The 26,872-nt window shown below is 41.1% G+C and overlaps 1 protein-coding gene across 5 annotated transcripts in view; it reads right to left on the bottom strand.

Moving 5' to 3' along the window:
• Ccdc138 (coiled-coil domain containing 138) overlaps positions 1-26,872 on the bottom strand; it is a 78,240-nt gene that overhangs the window by 16,350 nt on the left and 35,018 nt on the right. For 4 of the 5 annotated variants that reach the window (NM_001432150.1, XM_087598215.1, XM_087598216.1 and 1 more), the window contains 2 exon segments: positions 12,824-13,016; positions 19,007-19,123. In NM_001432150.1, coding sequence (NP_001419079.1) covers positions 12,824-13,016; positions 19,007-19,123 — 310 coding nt within the window. 5 annotated transcript variants of the gene reach the window in all.

Raw genomic sequence — 26,872 nt, 5'->3', positions numbered from 1 at the left:
CAGAAATGTGAATAGAGTCTAGTCTCCTCTGGCCTCCCAGGCATGTCTGCCCCTCTGAAGGTTTAGCTCTCCCTCCCATGGGATTTAGGTACAGGGAACTGTTGACCGGGTCCCTTCAGGTCCAGGTGGTATCTGGACCACAGGGGACCTGCCGCTTGAGTGGCTGTTTGTTTTCAAAAGAGAAACAGGAGTGGAGTGATGTTGGTGGGGAAGATCTTGGAGAAGATGAGGGGGAAGAAATCATGATCAGAATATAGTGGATGGGGAGCTGGAGAGGTGGCTCAGTGGTTAAGAGCATTGACTACTCTTCCAGAGGTCCTGAGTTCAATTCCCAGCACCCACATGGCAGCTCGTGGCCATTTGCAACTCCAATTCTAGGTGATCTAGGTCTGATCTTCTGACCTACATGGGTACCAGACACACACCCAGTACGCATATATGCACACAGGCACCACATTCATCCAATAAAAAGAAACCTTTTTAAACGAAAGATAAAGGATTGACATCACTTTAAAACAGTAAAAGAGGGGTTGGGGATTTAGCTCAGTGGTAGAGCGCTTGCCTAGGAAGCGCAAGGCCCTGGGTTTGGTCCCCAGCTCCGAAAAAAAGAACCAAAAAAAAAAAAAAAAAAAAAAAACAGTAAAAGAGTTGGTTGGGGACTTAGCTCAGCGGTAGAGCGCTTGCCTAGCGAGCACAAGGCTCTGGGTTCGGTCCCCAGCTATGGAAAAAAACAAAAACAAAAAACAGTAAAAGAGAAATCATCCAGCAGAAAATAGATCAAGGCTGTGGACATAAAATCTATAGAAAAGAAACTGTAAATTACATGCTTACATGCAAAAGGTTAAGCTTGGAGTAGTGTCACACACCATTACGTTCCAGCACTCACAAGGCAAAGACAAGAAAATCTCTGAGTTCAAGGCTAGCCTGGTCTACATAGTTAGACCCTATCTCAAAGATAAAACAAAATAAAATCATTATATGGAGCCATATTTTCATTAAATAAGACTGGAAAATACTAAAAAATCAGTAATCCTAAATGCTGGAATGGATGGTTCAAGAAATGGCAACACACACACGCACACACGCGCGCGCACACACACACACACACACACACACACACACACACACACACACACACACACACACACGGGGTCAGGGGGTATACTCATACATATACAGACACTTCCCCAAACACAATAAACACAATATATACACATACATCCACAAACATATTCATACACAGACATATCCACACACATATACAAAATGGACATATGTTAATATGTGCAGTGACAAATTTAAGAAATGAGTGAAACATCCCATTGGTAAGTAATGACTGGCTAAAAATTTTTTTTAAAAAGCTACACAGAATACTTTAAAAATAACAGATTCAGTATATACATATGAATCTGGAAGTTAAATAAATAAATTTATGATTAAAAGACATGGGCTCAGCATGGATGGGAAGGAAGCAGGCTCTAGAATCCCACATCTAGGTAACTAGTGGCAACTGAAAGAGAAGACGTGGCCTGGGAAACAAAGAACTCACATTCCAGTAGATGGCTCTACACCCACACATCCAGGTAGCAGTGAGTGAACTGGGTGAGTGTACTGGCTGGTTTAGTGTGTCACTTGACACAAGCTGGAATTATCACAGAGAACGGAGCCTCAGTTATGGAAATGCCTCCATGAGACCCAGGTGTAAGGCATTTTCTCAATTAGTGATCGAGGTGGAAGGACCCAGTCCATTGTGGGTGGTACCATCACTGGGCTGGTAGTCTTGAGTTCTATAAGAAAGCAAACTGAGCAAGCCAGAGGAAGCAAGCCAGTAAGAAACATCCTTCCATGGCCTCTGCACCAGCTCCTGCTTCCTGACCTGCTTGAGTTCCAGTCCTGACTTCCTTTGGTGATGAACAGCAGTGTGGAAGTGTAAGCTGAATAAACCCTTTCCTCCCCAACCTGCTTCTTGGTCACAATGTTTGTACGGGAATAGAAACCCTAAGACAGTGAGTTTAAAAAGAAGAATTCATACAGTTGATGGGAAACATGGTAAGTATAGAGGGAAAATCAGGAATGAGGGAAAGTACATTATATGGCTATAGGGGAGGGGCTGAGGAGGTACTAGCAGGTGACAGCTGCTGGTGGAGGGACAGCTACTTTTCTTTGAGGAATGGCCATTGGTAGGTTACCCATGCACATCTAGGCACATCAAGTCTTCAGTAGAGATCTCTTGAAGAGGCACAGAGAACACCTGCACACCTTCAGACCAGTCTGTCATCAATGGCTGAGGAGCAATGAACTCAGGGCACAGTCCACTCATCCCATGAGTGGCACAGACTCCATGGCCCAGACTTCTCAGCAGTGGCTTGCTTATTGTTCTCCATCTCTTCAGGGTCTCTGGAGAGGTAGAGATTGGGCATGACCTCCCATGGGTGCCCACAGAAGACGGTGCATGCACAGAACTTCCCAAGTCAGGATCCACCATATCAGACTCATTGAGTGAGCTCCCTTTTGTTGTTGCCTGGGGTAGCAATGCCCACATAGTGCAGAACAGAATTTCTGTTACACAGAGCATGGTAGGCAGGTTGGCATACGATGCCTTTATGAGGAGCTGGTGGCCAGCTCTAGGACCAGTGGCCACCAAAAGAGGAGGCTCCCTAAAGGCTGCCTGGATCTGGTTGGTTAAAGTCCTAGAAATGAAGGAGTAGGCAATTGGAGTAGCCCTAGTGGCAGCAGAAAATAACAGCATGGCTTGCTGGCCAGTGTTCCCAGAGAAGATGATGAAGGCATCCACAGGCAGGGATAGCTAGAGTAATAGATAGATAGTGCAAGCTACAACTTCCCCAGGCCCTCTTCAGATTTATGATGTAGATAGCATCACTTTCCCTTCTGTGGATGCACCATCTGGAATTCAAGGTTGGTACCACCTTCATTGAGTTCCTGTGGCAAGGAATTTGAGGACATCCTCTTCATCTACAGTACATCAAGGACTCTGTACACTGTGAGTGTTTTTCTCTAAGTTACAAATGTGAATCAAAAGCAACACTGGTATAAACCTGTCTTGGCAGTATGACTATGGGATTAGAAATATTTGAAAAGAACACATATTTCAAAGGGGGGGTGTGATAGAAGAGGTGAGGATAGAGGCAATGGAGGAGGAGAATGAGGGGGGCATAAGCAAGATGCATTCTATGCGTGCATCAAAGTCTTCAAAATATTTATAGGTTCAAGGAAAAGATAAGTGTATAGATGTGCTTAAGAGCAGAGGACGTTGAAGACGACATGAACTAGGGAGTTCATTTATATGCCTCTGGGAGAGTCATTTATTCCATGACTGATAGCTTTAAAAATCATTAGATGACTCAAATATGAGCCCACATAGCTACAGCCACTTGAATGTTGGCAAAGAGACCAGAGTACATAGTAAAGGCAGCCTCTTCAACAAATGTGCCACAAAAGCTGGCATACTTCTTCCAATCCCCACATAGAAGAATGGCAGCGGACCCTTCTCTCTCATCCTGTAACAAAAAGCAACTCCACATGGATCACAGGCCTTACTGCAAAACCTCAAGCTCAAACTGTGAGAGGAAAAGGCAGGGCAGAAACTCTGAGATGTAGCTATGGGCAGCGAGTTTCTGGAAAGGACTCCAACTGCTCAGGACATAATGCCAACAATTGACAAGTGGGGTTTCATTGCTTCAAAGGCATCTGCATAGTAAAACCAAGAAGATACAATCTGAATGGGCAAAGGCTTTAACTATACACCTTTCAAAAGTGAAATAAAAAGAAATTTTAAAAATCCAAATCAATAAATGGGCCAATGAAAGGAAGTCAGTTTTCAAAAGGATGAAAACATGGCCAAAAACATTTAAAAAAAAATGTTGAATTTTACTAGCCATCAGAGAAATACAAATTAGAACTACTAGGAGATTCCCTCTCACCCTGATCAGAATGGCAGTCCTTAAGAAAAGAAGTAGAGATGGCTCAGTGGTTAAGAGCACTGACTGCTCTCCCAGAGGTCCTGAGTTCAATTCCTAGCAACCACATGGTGGCTCACAACCATCTGTAATGGGATCCGATGCCCTCTTCTGGTGTGTCTGAAGACAGCTACAGTGTACTTACATACATATGAAAAAATCAGTAAACCCTAAAACAAAACGAAGTAGCAGTAAATGCTGGCAAGACACAGACATACAGACATACAGACACACACAAACACAGACACAGACACAGACACACACACACACACACACACACACACACACACACACACACACCCCTATCTCAGGGCTAGATCATTATATACACTGCTTGAGGGAAAGTAAACCTGGCCAGCTTCTGTGAAAACAAGTTTGGAAGTATCTCAAAAAATTAAAACAGATGTACTTTGTGGCCCAGTCACCCTACCCATGTGAACTTCCCCAGGGGATCCAAGCATCCATCACGGAGACACTTGCACAGCAATGCTCACTGCAGCACTGTTCACAAAAGATGAGTTACAGAACCAACCTCAGCATGCCTAGGAGTGGAGAGAGAACACGTGTATATGCACCACAGAATTTTATTCAGCCAGCAAGAACAAACTTATTTTTAGGAAAATTGATGTGACTTGAAATTACCATATTAGCTTTTTTTCTCTTACTTGTGGGCCCTGGATCTTATGCGACATAAAATCAAGTATCTACATAAAGATGTGAGAGTAGTGCAGAACTGTCTGGGGGAACTCGGGACTAATGGGAAGGGGCAAGAGGAAAGGGAGAGAACGGAGTATGGGGGAAGACATGCTCAAAGTACGTTTTGGGCTTGTTACAATGTCTTTGTGAAGCTGAGTTCTATGTACTATGAAAACATGGCAGTAAGCATATAAAGGAGTCTCTCTGGTGGCTCTGCCTGAAATCTGAGCAGGAATTTCAGGATTCGGCTTTCCTGAGTTATCACTCACTAGGGTGGGGTTTCTCATGAGGCCTTTGTGTCTCCCACGTTTCGTTAGGTTACTCTCACACACACCCCTGTATATAACCCTAATAAGCTCACCAACTCACCAAGCTAATAATAAATAATCATTACTGTGCACGATGCTCTTAAATTTATTATGTTTCCATACCTCTAAACTTATCCCAGCTGTGACTATTACTACATCTGTCACTCCAAAAACCTTCCTCAAACCTTTCATAATTTCTCCTTCTATCACCAACTCTAGACCTAAGCAATCATTAAAGGTTTATGTCAACAGGAAGGGGAGAAATGATGTATACTTAACTTAAAAAAAAAAAAAGGTTTCTGTCATGGGGTGGTACTTTCTGTCATTCAGGTTACATCAAGGTCATTGCAAGGTATTTGTATTTTCTGCAATAAATTTAAGTAATCATCTCCAATGTATTTTAGCTTCTTTCACTTGGCATAATTACTTTTAGACTCACTGTGCCACGACAAATATCAACAGCCTGTTCCTTTTTATTGTTAAGTAATATTCCATTGTGTGGCTGTAACATTTCTTTCTTCAGTCTCTGATAAACATCTGGATTGTTTTCAGGCTGGAGCAGAACTTGGGAGGCTACTACGGACAAATCACACATAGACCTGTGTGTAAAAGTATGCTTTGCTACTCTTGGGAAGATGCACTAGGACAGAATGGATAAGACCTGCTACATTTCACACGTTATAGTAAGAAGTAATTTTCAACAGACACCCAATTATTCCGCAAAGTCACACCGGTCCACAGAGTTCTGGGCAAGGTGACTCACACAATCAGACACTCAGAGCCATCAGTGACATGGCCATCAGACAAAAGGGCCTGAGCAACAGCCTGCTTTTCTTCACTGCTCTTTGATTTTGTTTGGGTCTGATGTGACCAGCTGCTTTGAGCTCCTGCTGCCTACACTTCCTCACCAGCATGGATGAGGACTGAGTTCTGAGCTGGGAGCTGAGATCGGCCCCTTTCCCCTACGTTGACTGAGTTCTGAGCTGGGAGTTGAGATCGGCCCCTTTCCCCTATGTTGCTTTTGTCAGGACATTTCATCACAGCAGCACCTAAGTTCCACAGTGAACACAGGGGCTTAAGCTAGAAGCTTCCAGAAGGAGGTTGCCCGCCATCTTTACATGTGTATCTCTGCCATTCAGGTCTTCTTTGATGAGGCTGCTAACTGCTCTCACCATTTTAATTTTAAAGGGACTGTCTTCTTACGCATCAACCCCCTTTTCTAGGACATGCAATTTGCAAGTAATTCGGTTTTTAACTCGGATTTCCATAAACATTGTATTTTAAAAACATACACTTTAGGGTAGGGAAACAGCTCGATTGGTAAAGTACTTGCTGTTCAAGCATGAGGACCTGAATCTGAATGCCCAGCATCCACGTAAAAAGCAAGGAATGGCAGCACATGCTTGTAATCCCATCTCCAGAAAACTGTATACAGGAGGACCCCTAGGGTTTGAGGGCCAGCAAGTCTAGGCAAAACAGTTAAGTTCCCAGTTAAAATGAAAAACGCAGCTCAAAAACTAAGGTGGAAAGTAACTGAGGAGGATATTCAATGTTGACCTCTGGCCTCCATATACATACACCTGAACACACACACACAATGAAAAATCAAAATTTTGAATTTTAAAAAATGTATGTATCTTGTATGTGTGTGGCCACTTGTGTATAACAGGTGTACCAGGTGCATGTGGTGCCTATGGAGGCTAAAATAAAGTACCATATCTCCTTGGAATTAGAGTTACAGACAGGCATGAGTCAGCCGATGTGAGTGTGGGGAACTGAATTCCAGGTCCTCCGCAAAAGTAACCAAGTGCTCTTAATGGCTAAGCCATCTCTCTAGCCTCCAGATTTTTTTCATTTTGATAAAGTCAAATTACCATTTCCTAAATCAGGACAATTATGCTCTGTTTAGCAGAGTTGGGGGACTTGACACAATCATGAGATTGCTTTGAATTACATAGCAAATTCAAGGCCAGTCTGGGCTACATAGAAAATCTGGAGCCAGTCTGGTTTTATGACATATCATATTAAAAGGGGAGGAAGGATTCTGTGCCAAACCCAAGTTTAGTATCATAATCTCTTGTGTTTTCCTCTCGAAGTTTAATAGTTCTAGCTTTTCAATGTTGGTTTGCATTCTATTTTGAGTTTCTTTTTGTGGTATGTGAGGGTGCAAGTCCCAACCACCCCACATATGATAAACTATCATTCTAGAGTCATTTTCAGAAAGGACTGTCCCCGTCCATAGTGAACTGGCTGGACCTCCGAGTTTAGAAATTGGCTTATCGATTTCTATCTAAAAGTCTAACACCATTTTGATCACTGTGAGGTGACAGCAACCAATTTGGAAAGAATGGCACCAAATAGTAAACGACCTGGCCCATGGGTAAAGTGTCTCTATCTAAATGTGTCTGCCTATTTGACCTTCAGCTTCTCAACTTAATTTTAGATTTTAGTGTACAATCTACATTATTTTATATCTTTTGTCTCCCACATGTTTATAAACGGTTCATAGTTTTATTCTAGAAGCGTTTCCACTGAGTGCACAGTATAATTGCTAAGTAAAGTCATCTGTGCCTATAATTTTCCTAAAGGAAAACTTAACAACTACAAATTCGATTTCTATGCAGAAATAGGAACATCCAGGTTAAGAGATTTGGCATTTCTATCTTTGAAATAACATGCCGTTTCCTCAGAAGTGTTGAGTGTGTTGCTTTACCCTGTCCAGAACACTCCTTCACTTCTTTTGACTCCTATCACCTCGTCTCTGCTGTCTGAGTCCATACCTTCTCTTCCTTTCTCTTCAGTTTCGCTAGAGACTTATCAGTTTATTAGCTTTCTCATGAAAAAGTTTTAGTCTTCACTGATTTTTCTCCATTCATATTTCCAGATTCCTTCTCCTGATCATAACCTTACAGTTTATTTTTTATCTGCTCCACTGCCCTCCCCTCTGTTTTAAAAGAATTTGGGGCCTTTGAATGGCACTTTCCCCACATTCCACAAAGCTTGGAATGTTCTGATTTCATTTCTTCTCATCTTCTGTGATCTACAGGTTACAAAGAAGTACTTTAATTTTCAAATACTTGAAGGTTTCCTGAGTATCAGCTGAAATCTTTTTAAATTTGTTAAAGTTTGTTTCATGACCCACACAATGTCCTAACCATGAGGATTACAGTGTTTTCTTCTGCTGTTATGTTTGTTTCTACAAACAGATCAAATTGGTTGATAGTGTTACTCAAACCCACTTTACTTTTTAAAAAGATTCATTTTTTAAATTACTTTATTATTTTGTGTGAACAGGTATTTTGCCTGCATGTACGTCTGTCTGCCACAGTGCACTGCCCAAGGAAGCCAGAAAGGGGCATTGAATCTCCTTAGACTAGACTTACAGAGTGAGCTACCATGTAGGTGCTGGGCATCAAACCTGGGTCCCCTCAGAGCTCTTAACTGCTGAGCCATTGCTCTAGCTCAGTGTTTCTTAATCTTCCTAATGCTGCAACCCTTTAATACAGTTCCTCCTGTTGTGCCGCCCCCCAACCATATAATTATTTCATTGCTACTCCATAACTTTGTTGCCACTGTGAATCATAATGTAAATATTTGATATGCAGGATAAATGATATATGACTTCCCCACAAAGGGGTCACAATCCACAGATTGAGATCTGCAATAGTTCCTTATTTTTGTTGAAGTACATGAATGTATGTGGTAATGTATGTGGCTATGTGCACAAAAGTGCAGTGCCTACAGAGGCCAGAAGAAAGGGTCATGTCTCCTAGAACTAGAGTTACAACCAGTTGACGGGTATTCAGTATGGGTTCTGGGAGGCAAACTCCAGTCTTGGTAAGAGCGATATGCACTTTAACCACTTTAATCTCTCCAATCCTTAAATCCTTACTCTCTAGTAATATTTTATCAGCTACTTAACAATGTTGTCATAACTGGCCATACTTGTGGACTGTTTCTTCTTTCAATTCTATCAGGTTTTGCTGACTGCTTAATTATTATGAGATAGCTTGCTTTATCTCCAAAACTTGGGTCCTCAGAAATTTGCTGTATCTAGTATTAATGTTGTGTCTTATCTTTTTCTTTGTTTTGAGATAGGATCTTAACTATGTAGCCCTTGGCTGACCTGCAATTTGCTATATAGATCTGGCTGGCCTCAAATCTCAAATGCTGGGGTTAAAGATGTGCACAACCATGTCCAGCTACTGCGTTGTTTTCCTTCTTTTTTTAAACATTTTTTCATTTTCGTTTCTTTCCTTTCCCTTTGTTTTTTTTTAAGATTTATTTATTTATTATATATAAGTTCACTGTAGCTGTCCTCAGATACACCAGAAGAGGGCATCAGATCTTATTACAGATGGTTGTGAGCCACCATGTGGTTGCTGGGATATGAACTCAGGACCTCTGGAAGAGCAGTCAGTGCTCTTAACCACTGAGCCATCTCTCCAGCTGTTTTTCCTTTCTTAGTGTTTTTTTTTTTTTTTTTTTTTTTTGGTTCTTTTTTTCGGAGCTGGGGACCGAACTTAGTGTTTTGTTTACTTACTTTATTTATATATAAAATGTGTTTCTTGTAGGAAGAGTACAGTTATATTATTCAATCAGACATGTTTTACTTTTTAATTACGGTATTTGTCATCTTTTTGGCATTTTTGCTACACTTCTCTTTTACTGATTTTTTAGTTTTTTTTTTAATAAAACCCTATAATCTTACTTTCCAATATTCACACAGCAGCATGTTCAATACTGTATGTACTGTTAAGTGTACTACACAAGAAGTGGGACAAAGAACATCTTACTCAGTTTTATTTCTCCATACCAAATAAACAGCTCTTCTTGAATGTTTGCTATTTCAGAGTTTAACAAGAATGAATGTTATGGGCCAGCAAGAGGGCTCGGTAGGTAAGGTGCTTGTCACTACACCTGATAGTCTAAGTTTGATCTGCAGAATACATATGCGGGAAGGAGAAAAACAAATTCCCACAAACCATCTTCTGATAAGCTATGTGCATTCCCCAATAAATAATTTAAAAATAAATAATTTAAAAATGTAATAAAATAAAAAATTAAAAACCATTACATTTTATTAGATGATGCTACACGTTGACGTATGACTGAATATTCTCCATGATTAACTGAGTGGTTTTGAGTTCCTCATTTTGACTTTATTTACCTCTGGAGAATATACATGGTTTGTTTTGGTTGATTTTGTTTTTGTTTTGTTTTGGTTTGGTTTTAGTTTTTTGAGACAGAGTTTCTCTCTATAACAGCTCTTGCTGTCCTAGAAATCGCTCTGTCGACTCAGCTGGCCTGAACTCACAGAGATCTGTCTGCCTCTGCCTCCAGAGTGCTGAGATTAAAGGTGTGCACCACCACCACCTGGAGAATAAACATGCTTTTATGTGCAGAAAAGATTCCACCATAGGTCTGTGGTGAATTTTACTTTGTGTTCATAGTGCCTTTTCATGAGAGACCTTTAAAAGTTATCAGCAATCTATTACTACAAACTTGAGAGCCATAACCAAGTAACCAAATCATACATTAGGATTAGGATTTTGGCTTCAAGTCATCAGGAGTGATTTAACAGAACACAACACTGCTGAGGAAGCAGTGAAAACACTGTCGCATCCAGGGAAAAAAATGACTGCTCAGACTTGGATGCTAAGTCAGCATGTGGGGAGATAGAAGGATGGTTTATTTGCTAGCATTCCTTCCCTTTATGAAAAGTCTCTTTTTAACCAGTCAAAAAGAGGTAACTCATTATAGCAACATTTTAAATTTTAATTTATTCTTTTATGTTATGAGTACACTGTTGTTGTCTTCAGACACACCAGAAGAGGGCATCGGATCCCATTACAGATGGTTGTGAGCCACCATGTGATTACTGAGAATTGAACTCAGGACCTTTGGAAGAACAATCAGTGCTCTTAACCGCTGAGCCATCTCTCCAGCCCCTCGTTACAGCAACATTACAAATAGGCATTAACTATGTCTGACACTGGCTGTAGTGATGCTCTCGATCACTCACTGCCTTATTTACTCTTGTACACACACCATGCACTGTGTGAGGCACACACAGAGTCCCCCTCAGTGAATTCACAGCTGTGCAAGGCTGCTCTTTCTGGTTGTCAGGAACTGCCAACTAATCAGCTGTGTCCTCTAGCAAAACAGCCATACATGGTCCATAACCAACGTGTGTGCTTATGGAGGAAACCTTATTTACAAATCAGTATGTGACTACAGGTTACAGTTTCCTGTCCTGTTCTCTACTGGAAACAAAACAATTTCAACTTATGTGACAAATACAAAGGTAGCAAAGGACACATAAAAATATGATCAACAAAAGAATCAACGAAAAAATAGAATCAACAAAAGCAGGGCATGGTAGCACATGCCTTTAGTCCCAGCATTCAGGAGGCAGGGGAGAGGATCTCCATGAATGCTGTTGGGACCTAGATAAAATATTAAGGCCTGGGTAGAATGTTAAGGCCTGGGTAGAATGTTAAGGCCTGGGTAGAATGTTAAGGCCTGGGTAGAATGTTAAGGCCTAGATAGAATGTTAAGGCCTGGGTAGAATGTTAAGGCCTGGGTAGAATGTTAAGGCCTGGGTAGAATGTTAAGGCCTGGGTAGAATGTTAAGGCCTACATAATTGTTACGGCTATCCTGCCATTATAAGGAAACTTTCTCATGTTTCTGCTGTTACTAGAACACTTTCTATGTCAAGTTTGATTACACATTCTGTTCGATTACATATGTTCTGTGCCCTTGGAAACCAATCATGACAGAAGTCAGTAGAACTGTTTTGTACAGTTACCCACAATAAGCTTGGACCCAAACCAACCACCCAACAGTACTTCCTGCATTTATGTATTTGCCTTTTTAGTATTTGCCTTTATAAGCTATCTCTGGGATAGACACCAATGTAAGAGAGAGACCTGCACCAGTGTAAGAAACTATTTGGAATAAAGTAAAGTTTTAGTTCCCAAGACCTCCCTGGGAACTGACACCCTACTTGGCACAGAAAGAGACATGTACACAGATAACTGATGTCCTGGTTGGCAAGTTAAGGCATGAATGTTAGACAAGTTAAGTCCCCTGCCATAGTTGATATCCCAACCAATAGGAGCAGGATACGTGTACAGCAAAGACAGGTTCCTAAGGAAAGCCACTATTCCCAAATCCTGATTGCTGAAATAACTTGGCACTGATGTTTGTCGATTTGGGGCTTAAAAACCCTGTAGGATCTTAATTCAGGGTCATGGTTTAGTTCCCAAATCTGGACCATGGCCCGGGTTGACCAGTCAGTCCTGCATCATATGCTCAATAAACCATCCCTGTCTGACTGAGACCAATGTTCACATGGTTTGTGAGGATTCCTGGACCCAACAAGTTTGAAACCAGCCTGTTCTACATCATGACTTCCAAAGCAGCCAAAGCTACATAGACTCCCTGTCTCAAAACAACCCCAAACCAACAACCTGAAGAATTTCTTTTCTTTTTCCTTTTTTCTCTTTTTGTATTTTGAGACAGGGTTGCATGTGTAGCCTGAATGTCTTGGGAATCTCTCTATAAACCAGCCTGGCCTCCAACTCAGAGATCTGCCTGCCTCTGCCTGCCTCTTCTTCTGCCTCTGGGACACCAGGATTAAAAGCATGCCTCGCCACCATCTGGTGACTTTATTCTCTTAAACTCAGCAAGTACAAGTAACTGTTTTCAAAATGTGTCACTACTGTAAAATAACTCAAAATCTCATTCTGAAATGCTTGAACATAGTTGAATATAAAAAATGCTTCATTATATAATATTTGCTTATAACTATTTACTCAGTGAACAATTAAGCTTACCTTGAGTGACTGTTTTGAGGACAATTAAGGTTGATAAGAATCTCAGTGACAAGCTGGAGCTCTTGAAGAACGCTGCTGTCTTTGCTTTGTTCTCCACAGAATGTTCTAAAGAATTATCCTGAGTTCCTTTCATTGTAACTCCTTTAAAGATGTCTTCCCCCAATCTCCTCAACGTTGACGTCATAGTTGAATGCTATTAAAAATATATGCAATTATCTATTTTAAATAGTTTGATCAAATGTATTCACTAAATAAAATACTTAAGAAAAATAGAATTGAAAATAAGCAAAATTACAATTAAAACTATATAAGTAACCTTTAAAAATGAAGTATGAACTGCTCTTCTTGAAATGTTTTTTTAAGAAATTATGATCAAATTAAATCCGGTATAGAGAAATATCAAAAAGGGGGGAGTTGGAATTCTCTGAGCTCACCACTTTCCCTCTTGGGAGCCAGGCCATTCCTAGGCTTTCTCAGAGGACCAGATCAAAGTGTGTAGTCAGCAGGAAGATCATCCTGACACAAAGCACAAAGGCAGCATCACAGACTGAGTGCAGTGACCTGCAAACTGATGGCCCAAGTCTCTTCAAGTAAGAAAAGCCAGGTTCCCAGGAACCAAAACTAACTTAACTCCTTCCAGACCCAGCCCCGGCCCCAGACCCAGCCCAGACCCAGCCCAGACCCAGCCTAGACCCAGCCCAAAGCTTGAAAGTCTGTCCTGGGCAAGGACATAGAAGTAGTTGCTTGTCAAATGACTGACTTTATGTTTTCAGATCTTATAGATACCTCCAGTGACTCTGAAAACATAATAATTTCAAAAGAAGAAAATACTGGCTCTGAATCATGGAAAATTATCATGGAATGAATTGCAACAAAAAAAAAAAAAACAAAAAACGGACAAAACAGAAATAGTAACAGTATTTCTAGAATAACATGGAATCTGGTGTTCTCCCACAGACTCATTATGGCTCAAACAAAAGGAAGCCACTTCAAAGTCCTGGAAATGAAATGCTTACACTAGGTTTAGAAATAACTTAGACGTTTGTGTTGTGACTTAATTCTTCCAGCCCTTGTCACTGATTTTCATGATTTTTCACCCCTTCATGAGGATCTGTAAACTGATTCTGAGCTCAGCATGTTACTGAATGTGACTAGCACATGTCAAATACGTACACCAAAAACTAGAAACAGATATTCTGAGATTTTGGGGATACCAAATGATTGGGCAGTATTTGGTAAGAACAGTGTGATCTGATTTAAATGTACTATAAATAAGATTTTAGTATCTCTGAGGAAAGTATATAATTTTAGTAGCATGCAGAATGTTTCTATTCTTAAAAGTCTAAAACAATTAAAACTTACATCATTCAAAAACAACTTTTAAAGAAAATGATTGCAATAAAAAAATTACATAATGGAAGCAGGGTTAATATTCAAGAAAGCGTAATAATTCTGAGTGTGTATCCACCAGCCAACAAAGTTGTAACATGTGAACAGATTGGAGAGTTGGCGTGGGTGCTAAGAGCACCTCCTGCTCTTGCATAGGACCCGGTTTTGGTTTCCAGCACAGCATGGCAGCTCACAACTCTGCGAATCAGAGGCCCTCTTCTGATCTCCATGAGTACTGCATCCAAGTGGTGGTACATGTTGTGGTTTGCCCTGGAGTTATCTGTATTTTGATGCTAATTCCACTGCCCCAAGGACAGCTGCCTAGTCATACTCAGGACTCAGGTGACTTCACCAGAACTTTCTCCCCATTTAATTTGTAAAATACAGGTGAGGGCAGGTACAGGATAGGAGGAGGCCTGTCATTGGACGAGAAGGATGGATGGGCGGGAGAGAAGTTTGGAGGAGGAGAAGGAAACTGGAACGGAAAGAGGTAGATAGGAGGAACAGAGAATAGTCCCCGAGGAGAGAAAATGGAAGCTGACGTTAAGATTCCGCTCTGTGTATTTACAGGTTGTTGTTAATGTTCTGAAGGGATGGATGTGTACTGGACTTTATGTGTTTAGGTGGGCAATTATATCTTATCAATTGGGTCAAAGGTTATTGTGTTGCATGATCTTTTATGTGACAGTTTGAGTGTAGGAAACTGTGCGGTGGCTGGAGACACTGGACAGCTGCCGAGTTGAGATGAATATTTCTGGCAGGGAAATCTGTCTTGGAAACTAGATAGGTAGAGAGACTGCTGACGGGCTCAGAGAGAGGCCTTTGGCAGTGTGATATGAGATGGAGCAAAGCAGGTGAGAGGCTTTGCTGACTGAGATTAAGATATCTAGCAGGTATCTTGGGGCACTGCGGTGCCGGACCAAGTGTGGGTAAAAGACAGCATTCTATTTTTTATATTTTTACAACAGCGGATACATGCGTAGGCAAAATAGGCATGTACATATTTTTTGTTTGTTTGTTTGGCTTTTCGAGACTGTGTTTCTCTTGTGTAGCCTCAGCCATACTGGAACTCGTTCTGTAGACCAGACTGACTTTGAACTCAGAGAACTCAGTGCCCCTGCTTCCTGAGTGTTGGGTTAAAGGTAATTGCCATCACCATGCAGCTCTCACACACAAAAATTAATTATTTAAAGTGAGAAAAAAACAGATGGTCCAGGAGAAAACAAATGCACAGTCTATGATATAATTCCAACACACTATCCTCTAACACAAATGCACAGGCTATGACATAACTCCAACACACTATCCTCTAACACAAGTGCACAGGCTGTGACATAACTCCAACACACTACTCTCTAACACAAGTGCACAGGCTATGACATAACTCCAACACACTATCCTCTAACACAAGTGCACAGGCTATGACATAACTCCAACACACTATCCTCTAACACAAGTGCACAGGCTATGACATAACTCCAACACACTATCCTCTAACACAAATGCACAGGCTATGACATAACTCCAACACACTATCCTCTAACCCAAATGCACAGGCTCTGACATAACTCCAACACACTATCCTCTAACACAAATACACAGGCTATGACATAACTCCAACACACTATCCTTAACACAAATGCACAGGCTATGACATAACTCCAACACACTATCCTTAACACAAATGCACAGGCTATGACATAACTCCAACACACTATCCTCTAACACAAGTGCACAGGCTATGACATAACTCCAACACACTATCCTCTAACACAAGTGCACAGGCTATGACATAACTCCAACACACTATCCTTAACACAAATGCACAGGCTATGACATAACTCCAACACACTATCCTTAACACAAATGCACAGGCTATGACATAACTCCAACACACTGCTCTCTAACACAAATGCACAGGCTCTGACATAACTCCAACACACTATCCTCTAACACAAATGCACAGGCTCTGACATAACTCCAACACACTATCCTCTAACACAAATGCACAGGCTATGACATAACTCCAACACACTACTCTCTAACACAAATGCACAGGCTATGACATAACTCCAACATACTACTCTCTAACACAAGTGCACAGGCTATGACATAACTCCAACACACTATCCTCTAACACAAGTGCACAGGCTATGACATAACTCCAACATACTACTCTCTAACACAAGTGCACAGGCTATGACATAACTCCACACACTACTCTCTAACACAAATGCAAAGGCTGTGACATAACTTCAACACATTATTCTCTATTGACAGTAGAGTAGAACTAGATAAAGTATCAGTGCAGATATAAATACCACCAATTAACATTTATAAAACACTCTACCACAGAATAGATATATAAGTAATAACTTCAACAATACAGACACACCAGAAATCAAAAACAGAAAGGCCTACGGGAACTTCTAAGTAACACATACAGTGGAGAAGTTCTAAGGGGCCTGGAACACTAGTTTAGTTTAATGTAAACAAAGGGGCTGGAGAGATGGCGCAGCCGTTATGAGTGTTTGCTGCTCTTGCTGAGGACCAGAGTTCGCATCCCAGCACCCAGGCCAGGCAGCTCACAACTGCTTCTAACTCCAGGTCCAAGTGCTCTGACACCCTCTTCTAGTACAAACCCATACCCATACACATACATACACATAAAAATAAAATAAATATTTTTACAAATGTAAATGAAAATGTGACTATCAAAATATGTAGGACAAGGGGGATGCCTCTCAGGTGGCTAAGTGGCTGCTGTACAAACAAGCATAAGAACCTGCATTGGTGAGGGAAAGGGTGAGGGGAGGAAGGAAAGAGGGGGAACAGAGAGGGAGAAGAAGAAAGAGAGTGGAGGGATGGGGAAGGAGGGACGGGAGGAGCTGGTATGGTAACAGCATTCACTATAATCCCAGCACTGCTGAGACAGACCTGTGAGTTAAGGCCAGCCTTGGCTTCACAGTAAGACTGTGTCAATCCAAACACTACCACATACAGAAAAGGATAAACAGTCTTAAAACAATAATCTAAAATTTCAGTTCAGTAACCTAGAAACAAGAGAGCAAAATAAACTTAAAGTAGTAGAAGAAAATAAGAAAGAGAGGAGAATACTTAAATTGAAAGCAAAAATGTAGAAAGCAAAACAAAGAGATGATCCTTTGAAAGATCAATAAAAAAAAAAAAAAAAAAGGTTGGGGAAAACGGCCAAGGTAAAGAAGTAAAAGTCCACAACTTGTCCACACCGATGTGTAACAGAGCCACGGTTCTGAACACTGAGGCACATCAAAGAGAAGGGCCTGTGAGAACACACTGTCTGCCGCTGGGCCACAGCTAGTTTCAGAGAACCAGATATGTCGTGCCTGCTCTCATTTTCTCTTTACATTTCAAATTCTAGATGTATAAAGTTGTCAATGAGACAAAAATTTGTTTCTTCAAAAAGCACAAACTACAGGAAGTTAGAAAAATCATAATAATCGTGCAACTACAAGGAGAATTTGATCTGGGAGTGGGGAGAGCGTTCAGCAGGGAAAGACCCCTGTTGCCTAACTTGCCAACCTAATGATTGCCAACCAATCTTTGGGACTCACACCGTAGACGTTGTCCTCTGACCTCCCCATGGCTCAAGGGCCCATGGGTATGTGCTGCTTGTGCATGGGACACACACAGATACACAGACACACAGACACACACACAATATTATAAAATTTAATAAAAATTGAACTGATAATCTAACTTTCCCCCAAATATATCCCAGGCCTAGAGAGATGGCTTAGTGCTTAACATTTATTGGTCTTGCAGAAGACCTGAGTTCAGTTCTCAGTGCCCATATAACTCACAATCCTCTGTAATTCCAGTTCCAGGTTATCCAATGCTTTTCTTTTTGTGTGGCCACTACATGCACATTGTGCATTTACAAACATGTAGGCAAACATGCTATCGCTATAAACATATGTACTACACAGTTTAACATAAAAATCAGTTGAAAATTTAAGTAGTTAAAAATCTAAAGGGGTGCACAAGAATTTTATGCAAAAATTATGTAATACTGATGCAAGGACAGGACGGTGTGAGGGAAAGGGGCAGGAACAGGACGGTGTGAGGGAAAGACGCAGGGACAGGACACTGTGAGGGAAAGATGCAGGGACAGGATGGTGTGAGGGAAAGACGCAGGGACAGGACGGTGTGAGGGAAAGACGCAGGGACAGGACGGTGTGAGGGAAAGACGCAGGGACAGGACGGTGTGAGGGAAAGACGCAGGGACAGGACGGTGTGAGGGAAAGACGCAGGGACAGGACGGTGTGAGGGAAAGACGCAGGGACAGGACGGTGTGAGGGAAAGACGCAGGGACAGGACACTGTGAGGGAAAGATGCAGGGACAGGACGGTGTGAGGGAAAGACGCAGGGACAGGACGGTGTGAGGGAAAGACGCAGGGACAGGACGGTGTGAGGGAAAGACGCAGGGACAGGACGGTGTGAGGGAAAGACGCAGGGACAGGATGGTGTGAGGGAAAGACGCAGGGACAGGATGGTGTGAGGGAAAGACGCAGGGACAGGACGGTGTGAGGGAAAGATGGTTATGTTCCTATGCTGAAAAGACAGAGCACACGAAATTGGTCTGCAAGCTGAGTACAATTCCTAACAAAGCCTTAGGACAGTATTGTATAGAGAAGATTGTTCTCGAAAAAGAGCAGAGTGCACACACACTGCTATTTCTTTCTGTGAAACATAACCAAGAGAGCTGATGACAGTAAAGAATCTGCCAGAGGATAGACTCCAAAGAGTCAGTACCTGCGTGCCAGCATCCAGCTGCCTCAGAGACCAGTAGATAAACCGTACAAAAGGCTCATGCAGTTTGGTGTTCACCAACGGCATCCACTGGAGCTGCTCTGTCATCATAGGCAAAAGCTGCAGGTGGTGGAGACAAAAGCACAGCCACTTAGATATCTGACATTAACTGCCACCATTTCCCAAACATGAGCTGAACGACTTGTAGTACTGGTCTATCAATTTGGTCTATAAAGAAGCCAACTGAATTTGGATAATGCATTGACTATATAATTAATTTGGGGTAGGAAAGTGACATATTTAAAAATATTAGGTCTTTTGGACTATTTAAGTTCATTATTTAGATATTTTAAATTTGTCTCAAAAATATTTTACAGTTTTCATATCACCCATTTTATATCAAAATTATTACTTATGTATCTACTCTTTCATGTGGCCTATGTGAGCTTTCATTCCACTTAGGATTCCCTTCAACTCCTCCAGCCAGACAGCGGTTAGTGAAGCCCTTCAGCTTTTGTTTATCTGAGTTCTTGTTTCTCCATTTATGGAAGGCAGTCAGAGGGCATCTGACAGCTTCTACTTTCAGTCCTTGTGCCACCCCAACTGGCTTGCCCGGGTCTGCTGCAAGAGCTGCTAACATGTCCGCAGAGCTTTCTTTGTATGTGGCGACCTCTTCTTTCTTCCCTGGCTGTTTCCAAGTTCTTTTTTGGCTTAGGCTTTGGAACATGTGATGATTTATCTTGGGCTTAATCTCTCTGGAGTTATCTTAGATAACTTGGCTTCTTGGATTTGTGTGTCTATTTCCTCGATAAAAACATGTGGGCTGTGCTTGTCCACTGTCCTACCAAACCAGCTTGCTTCCTCTCTTCCTCCTGAGGCTTCGAATTCAGAGAGTCAATAAGGCAGTCGACTGATGCCCACACATACTTTCCTGTGAGTCCATCTCTTGACACTTCAATATTTTCACTTTTGTCGCATAGATCTTATGTCATGTTGTACTACTTTGTTGCTATTACTGTTGTTTTTTTCTCAAATTCTTTAAAAAATATCCCAACCCATCTGTTTTTTAATCACAAAAGAAAATCAATTTTATACAGTATATCCAATCTGGTCATAACAAATTATCAGACCTAGCCCACTGTGGGCAACTCCATTCCTCCAACAGGTGACTGTGTGCTGTATAAAAACCTATCTAAGTGCAGCAAGAGTGAGCCTATGAGTGGGCCTGAAGCAGTGAGTGGGCCTTTGCGGGCTCTCCTTCAATTCCTGCGCTGAGCTTGTGCCCTGACATACTACCTGTACATGAAAGAAGCCCTTCTCCCCACAGTGCTTTTGGCCATGGTGTTTATCACAGCAATATGGTGCTGTTTAACGTTCTTATGCTTATGACAAAAACAAGTTCCAAAGAAAGAGTTATTTTGTTTAAAAATCACAAACTGTACGATATGACTATTACATCGACCACAAATACTCAAATCACTAATTGATACTATCTACCCTCTTCTTAAGGATGCTAAGATTTCTTAAAGATAAAATGATCCTGAGCCAGATGTGAGACAAATATATTATTAAGCTAATGTACATTTTTTGTTTTTCTTTTCTCTCTCTGAGATAGGGTCTTACTATATATTCCTGGTTTTTATGAAACTTGTTATGTAGACCAGGCTGGTCTCAAAATCAGAGGCTTCCCTAACCCTGCCCCTGCTTTCTGGGTACTAGGATTAAAAGCATGTGCCATCAGGCCCAGGTCAGATTTCATTTTTACAGTTATTTCTGAGATAGATTTGTAAATTCCCTTCTGGCTTTGAACTTGCTGTAGAGAAATGGTTTATATAGGTGTTAAAAATACAAAGTGGCAGACACCACCTGGACCTGAAGGATCTGAAGTCCTTCAACAGTTCTCTGCACCCAAATCCCGAGGGAAGGAGAGCTAAACCTTCAGAGGGGCAGACACGCCTGGGAAGCCAGAACAGACTACACTCTGCGCACATTTCTGACTCCAGAGGAAAACACCTAACGCCATCTGGGACCCCAGTGCATGGGGGTGGGGTGGGGGGTGTTCCAGGAAAAGGCACCACAGGCCCTCCTGCTAGCCACCCTCACCGAGAGCTCAAAAGCAGCCCGCCATGAGCAACCTGAGCCGAGGGACCACAGGTAAGACCAACTTTTCTGCTCCAAGTGACCTGCCTGGTGGACTCAGGACACACGCCCACAGGAACAGCTGAAGACCAGTAGACAGGAAAGACTACACGCCCGAAAGCAGAACACTCTGTTCCTATAACTGGCTGAAAGAAAACAGGAAAACAGGTCTACAGCACTCCTGACACACAGGCCTATAGAACGGTTGAGCCACTGTCAGAAATAGCAGAACAAGGTAACACCAGAGACAACCTGATGGCGAGAAGCAAGCACAGGAACCCAAGCAACAGAAACCAAGACTACATGGCATCATTGGAGCCCAATTCTCCCACCAAAGCAAACACTGAATATCCAAACACACCAGAAAAGCAAGATCTAGATTTAAAATCACATTTGATCATGATGTTGGGAGACTTCAAGAAAGACATGAAGAACTCCCTTAGAGAAACACAGGAAAACATAAATAAACTAGTAGAAGCCTACAGAGAGGAATCACAAAACTCCCTGAAAGAATTCCAGGAAAACACAATCAAACAAGTGAAGGAATTAAAAATGGAAATAGAAGCAATAAAGAAAGGACACAGGGAAACAAGCCTGGATATAGAAAACCAAAGGAAGAGACAAGAAGCCGTAAATACAAGCATTGCCCACAGAATACAAGAGGTAGAAGAGAGAATCTAAGGAGCAGAAGATTCCATAGAAATCATCGACTCAACTGTCAAAGGAAATGTAAAACGGAAAAAGCTACTGGTCCAACATATACAGGAAATCCAGGACTCAATGAGAAGATCAAAACTAAGGATAATAGGTATAGAAGAGAGTGAAGTCTTCAAACTCAAAGGACAAGTAAATATCTTCAACAAAATCATAGAAGAAAACTTCCCTAACCTAAAGAAAGAGATGCTCATAAACATACAAGAAGCCTGCAGAACTCCAAATAGATTGGACCAGAAAAGAAACTCCTCCTGTCACATAATAGTCAAAACACCAAATGCACAAAATAAAGAGAGAATATTAAAAGCAGTAAGGGAAAAAGGTCAAGTAACATATAAAGGCAGACTTATCAGAATCACACCAGACTTCTCACCAGAGACTATGAAAGCCAGAAGATCCTGGACAGATGTCATACAGACCCTAAGAGAACACAAATGCCAGCCCAGGTTACTGTATCCTGCAAAACTCTCAATTAACAAAGATGGAGAAACCATGATATTCCATGACAAAACCAAATTTACACAATATCTTTCTACAAATCCAGCCCTACAAAGGACAATAAATGGTAAAGCCCAACATAAGGAGGCAAGCTACACCCTAGAAAAAGCAAGAAACTAATCATCTTGGCAACAAAACAAAGAGAAGAAAAGCACACAAACATAATCTCACATCCAAATATGAATATAATAGGAAGCAATAATCACTATTCTTTAATATCTCTCAACATCAATGGTCTCAACTCACCAATAAAAAGACATAGATTAACAAACTAGATACGCAATGAGGACTCTGTATTCTGTTGCCTACAGGAAACACACCTCAGAGACAAAGACAGAGATTACCTCAGAGTGAAAGGCTGGAAAACAACTTTCCAAGCAAATGGTCTGAAGAAGCAAGCTGGAGTAGCCACTGTAACATCGAATAAAATCGATTTTCAACTAAAAGTCATCAAAAAAGATAAGGAAGGACACTTCATATTCATCAAAGGAAAAATCCACCAAGATGAATTCTCAATCCTAAATATCTATGCTCCAAATACAAGGGCACCTACATACATAAAAGAAACCTTACTAAAGCTCAAAGCACACATTGCACCTCACACAACAAAAGTAGGAGATTTCAACACCCCATTCTCATCGATGGACAGATCATGGAAACAGAAATTAAACAGAGACATAGACAGACTAAGAGAAGTCATGAACCAAATGGACTTAACAGATATTTATAGAACATTCTATCCTAAAACAAAAGGATACACCTTCTCACCACCTCATGGTACTTTCTCCAAAATTGACCATATAATTGGTCATAAAACAGGCCTCAACAGATACAGAAAGATAGAAATAATCCCATGGGGCCTATCAGACCACCACAGGCTAAAGCTGGTCTTCAATAACAATAAGGGAAGAACTCACACATATACATGGAAGTTGAACAATGCTCTACTCAATGATAACCTGGTCAAGGAAGAAAGAAAGAGAGAATTTAAAGACTTCTTTTTTTTTTTTTTTTTTTTGGTTCTTTTTTTCGGAGCTGGGGACCGAACCCAGGGCCTTGCGCTTCCTAGGTAAGCGCTCTACCACTGAGCCAAATCCCCAGCCCTTAAAGACTTCTTAGAATTTAATGAAAATGAAGGTACAACATACCCAAACTTATGGGGCACAATGAAAGCTGTGCTAAGAGGAAAACTCAGGAGCTCTGAGTGCCTGCAGAAAGAAACAGGAGAGAGCATATATCAGCAGCTTGACAGCACACCTAAAAGCTCTAGAACAAAAAAAAGCAAATACACCCAGGAGGAATAGAAGGCAGGAAATAATCAAACTCAGAGTTGAAATCAACCAAGTAGAAACAAAAAGGACCATAGAAAGAATCAACAGAACCAAAAGCTGGTTCTTTGAGAAAGTCAACAAGATAGATAAACCCTTAGCCAGACTAACGAGAGGACACAGAGAGTGTGTCCAAATTAACAAAATCAGAAATGAAAAGGGAGACATAACTACAGAATCAGAGGAAATTCAAAAAATCATCAGATCCTACTACAAAAGCCTATATTCAACAAAACTTGAAAATCTACAGGAAATGGACAATTTCCTACACAGACACCAGGTACCGAAGTTAAATCAGGAACAGATAAACCAGTTAAACAACCCCATAACTCCTAACGAAATAGAAGCAGTCATTAAAGGTCTCCCAACCAAAAAGAGCCCAGGTCCAGACGGGTTCAGTGCAGAATTCTATCAGACCTTCATAGAAGACCTCATACCAATACTATCCAAACTATTCCACAAAATTGAAACAGGTGGAGCGCTACCGAATTCCTTCTATGAAGCCACAATTACTCTTATGCCTAAACCACACAAAGACCCAACAAAGAAAGAGAACTTCAGACCAATTTCCCTTATGAATATTGACGCAAAAATACTCAATAAAATTCTGGCAAACCGAATCCAAGAGCATATCAAAACAATCATCAACCATGATCAAGTAGGCTTCATCCCAGGTATGCAGGGATGGTTTAATATACGGAAAACCATCAACGTGATCCATTATATAAACAAACTGAAAGAACAAAACCACATGATCATTTCATTAGATGCTGAGAAAGCATTTGACAAAATTCAACACCCCTTTATGATAAAAGTCCTGGAAAGAATAGGAATTCAAGGCCCAAACCTAAATATAGTAAAAGCCATATACAGCAAACCAGTAGCTAACATTAAACTAAATGGAGAGAAACTTGAAGCAATCCCACTAAAATCAGAGACTAGACAAGGCTGCCCACACTATCTCTACTTATTCAATATAGTTCTTGAAGTTCTAGCCAGAGCAATCAGACAACAAAAGGAGATCAAGGGGATACGGATTGGAAAAGAAGAAGTCAAAATATCACTATTTGCAGATGATATGATAGTATATTTAAGTGATCCCAAAAGTTCCACCAGAGAACTACTGAAGCTGATAAACAACTTCAGTAAAGTGGCTGGGTATAAAATTAACTCAAATAAATAAGTAGCCTTCCTCTACCCAAAAGATAAACAAGCCGAGAAAGAAATTAGGGAAACGACACCCTTCATAATAGTCCCAAATAATATAAAATACCTCGGTGTGACTTTATCCAAGCAAGTAAAAGATCTATATGATAAGAACTTCAAGCCTCTGAAGAAGAAATTGAAGAAGACCTCAGAAGATGGAAAGTTCTCCCATGCTCATGGATTGGCAGGATTAACATAGTAAAAATGGCCATTTTACCAAAAGCAATCTACAGATTCAATGCAATCCCCATCAAAATACCAATCCAATTCTTCAGAGAGTTAGACAGAACAATTTGCAAATTCATCTGGAATAACAAAAAACCCAGGATAGCTAAAACTATCCTCAACAATAAAAGGACTTCTGGGGGAATCACTATCCCTGAACTCAAGCAGTATTACAGAGCAATAGTGACAAAAACTGCATGGTTTTGGTACAGAGACAGACAGATAGACCAGTGGAATAGAATTCAAGACCCAGAAATGAACCCATACACCTATGGTCACTTGATTTTTGACAAAGGAGTCAAAAGCATCCAATGGAAAAAAAATAGCATTTTCAGCAAATGGTGCTGGTTCAACTGGAGGTCAGCATGTAGAAGAATGCAGATCGATCCATTCTTATCACTCTGTACAAAGCTTACGTCCAAGTGGATCAAGGACCTCCACATCAAACTAATAGAAGAAAAAGTAGGGAAGAATCTTGAACACATGGGCACTGGAGAAAATTTCCTGAACAAAACACCAATGGCTTATGCTCTAAGATCAAGAATCGACAAATGGGATTTCATAAAACTGCAAAGGTTCTGTAAGGCAAAGGACACTGTTGTTAGGACAAAACAGCAACCAACAGATTGGGAAAAGGTCTTTACCAATCCTACAACTGATAGAGGGCTTATATCCAAAATATACAAAGAACTCAAGAAGTTAGACTACAGGGAGACAAATAACCCTATTAAAAAATGGGGTTCAGAGCTGAACAAAGAATTCACAGGTGAGGAATACCGAATGGCTGAGAAACACCTAAAGAAATGTTCAACATCTTTAGTCATAAGGGAAACCAAAACAACCCTGAGATTTCACTTCACACCAGTGAGAATGGCTAAGATCAAAAACTCAGGTGACAGCAAATGCTGGCAGGGATGTGGAGAAAGAGGAACACTCCTCCATTGTTGGTGGGATTGTAGACTGGTACAACCATTCTGGAAATCCGTCTGGAGGTTCCTCTCAAAATTGGACATTGAACTACCTGAGGACCCAGCTATACCTCTCTTGGGCATATACCCAAAAGATGCCCCAACATATAACAAAGACACGTGCTCCACTATGTTCATAGCAGCCTTATTTATAATAGCCAGAAGCTGGAAAGAACCCAGATGCCGTTCAACAGAGGAATGGATACAGAAAATGTGGTACATCTACACAATGGAATATTATTCAGTTATCAAAAACAATGACTTTATGAAATTCATAGGCAAATGGAGGGAACTAGAAAATATTATCCTGAGTGAGGTAACCCAATCACAGAAAAACACACATGGTATGCACTCATTGATAAGTGGCTATTAGCCCAAATGCTTGAATTACCCTAGATGCACAGAACACATGAAACTCAAGACAGATGATCAAAATGCAAATGCTTCACTCCTTCTTTAAAAGGGGAACAAGAATACCCTAGGCAGGGAATAGGGAGGCAAAGATTAAAACAGAGGCAGAAGGAACACCCATTCAGAGCCTGCCTCATATGTGGCCCATACATATACAGCCACCAAACTAGATAAGATGGATGAAGCAAGGAAGTGCAGGCTGACAGAAACCGGATGTAGATCTCTCCCGAGAGACACACCCAGAATACAGCAAATACATATTCGAGTTCCAGCAGCAGTCCACTGAACTGAGAATAGGACCCCCGTTGAAGGAATCAGAGAAAGAACTGGAAGAGCTTGAAGGGGCTCAAGACCCCATATGTACAACAATGCCAAGGAAC

This window comes from Rattus norvegicus, chromosome 20, assembly GCF_021556685.1.
Source record: "Rattus norvegicus strain SHRSP/BbbUtx chromosome 20, alternate assembly SHRSP_T2T, whole genome shotgun sequence".
Taxonomy (NCBI): Eukaryota; Metazoa; Chordata; class Mammalia; order Rodentia; family Muridae; genus Rattus; species Rattus norvegicus.
Note: the sequence above shows the minus strand (reverse complement) of the source record. Positions and strands in the feature narration are given on the sequence as shown.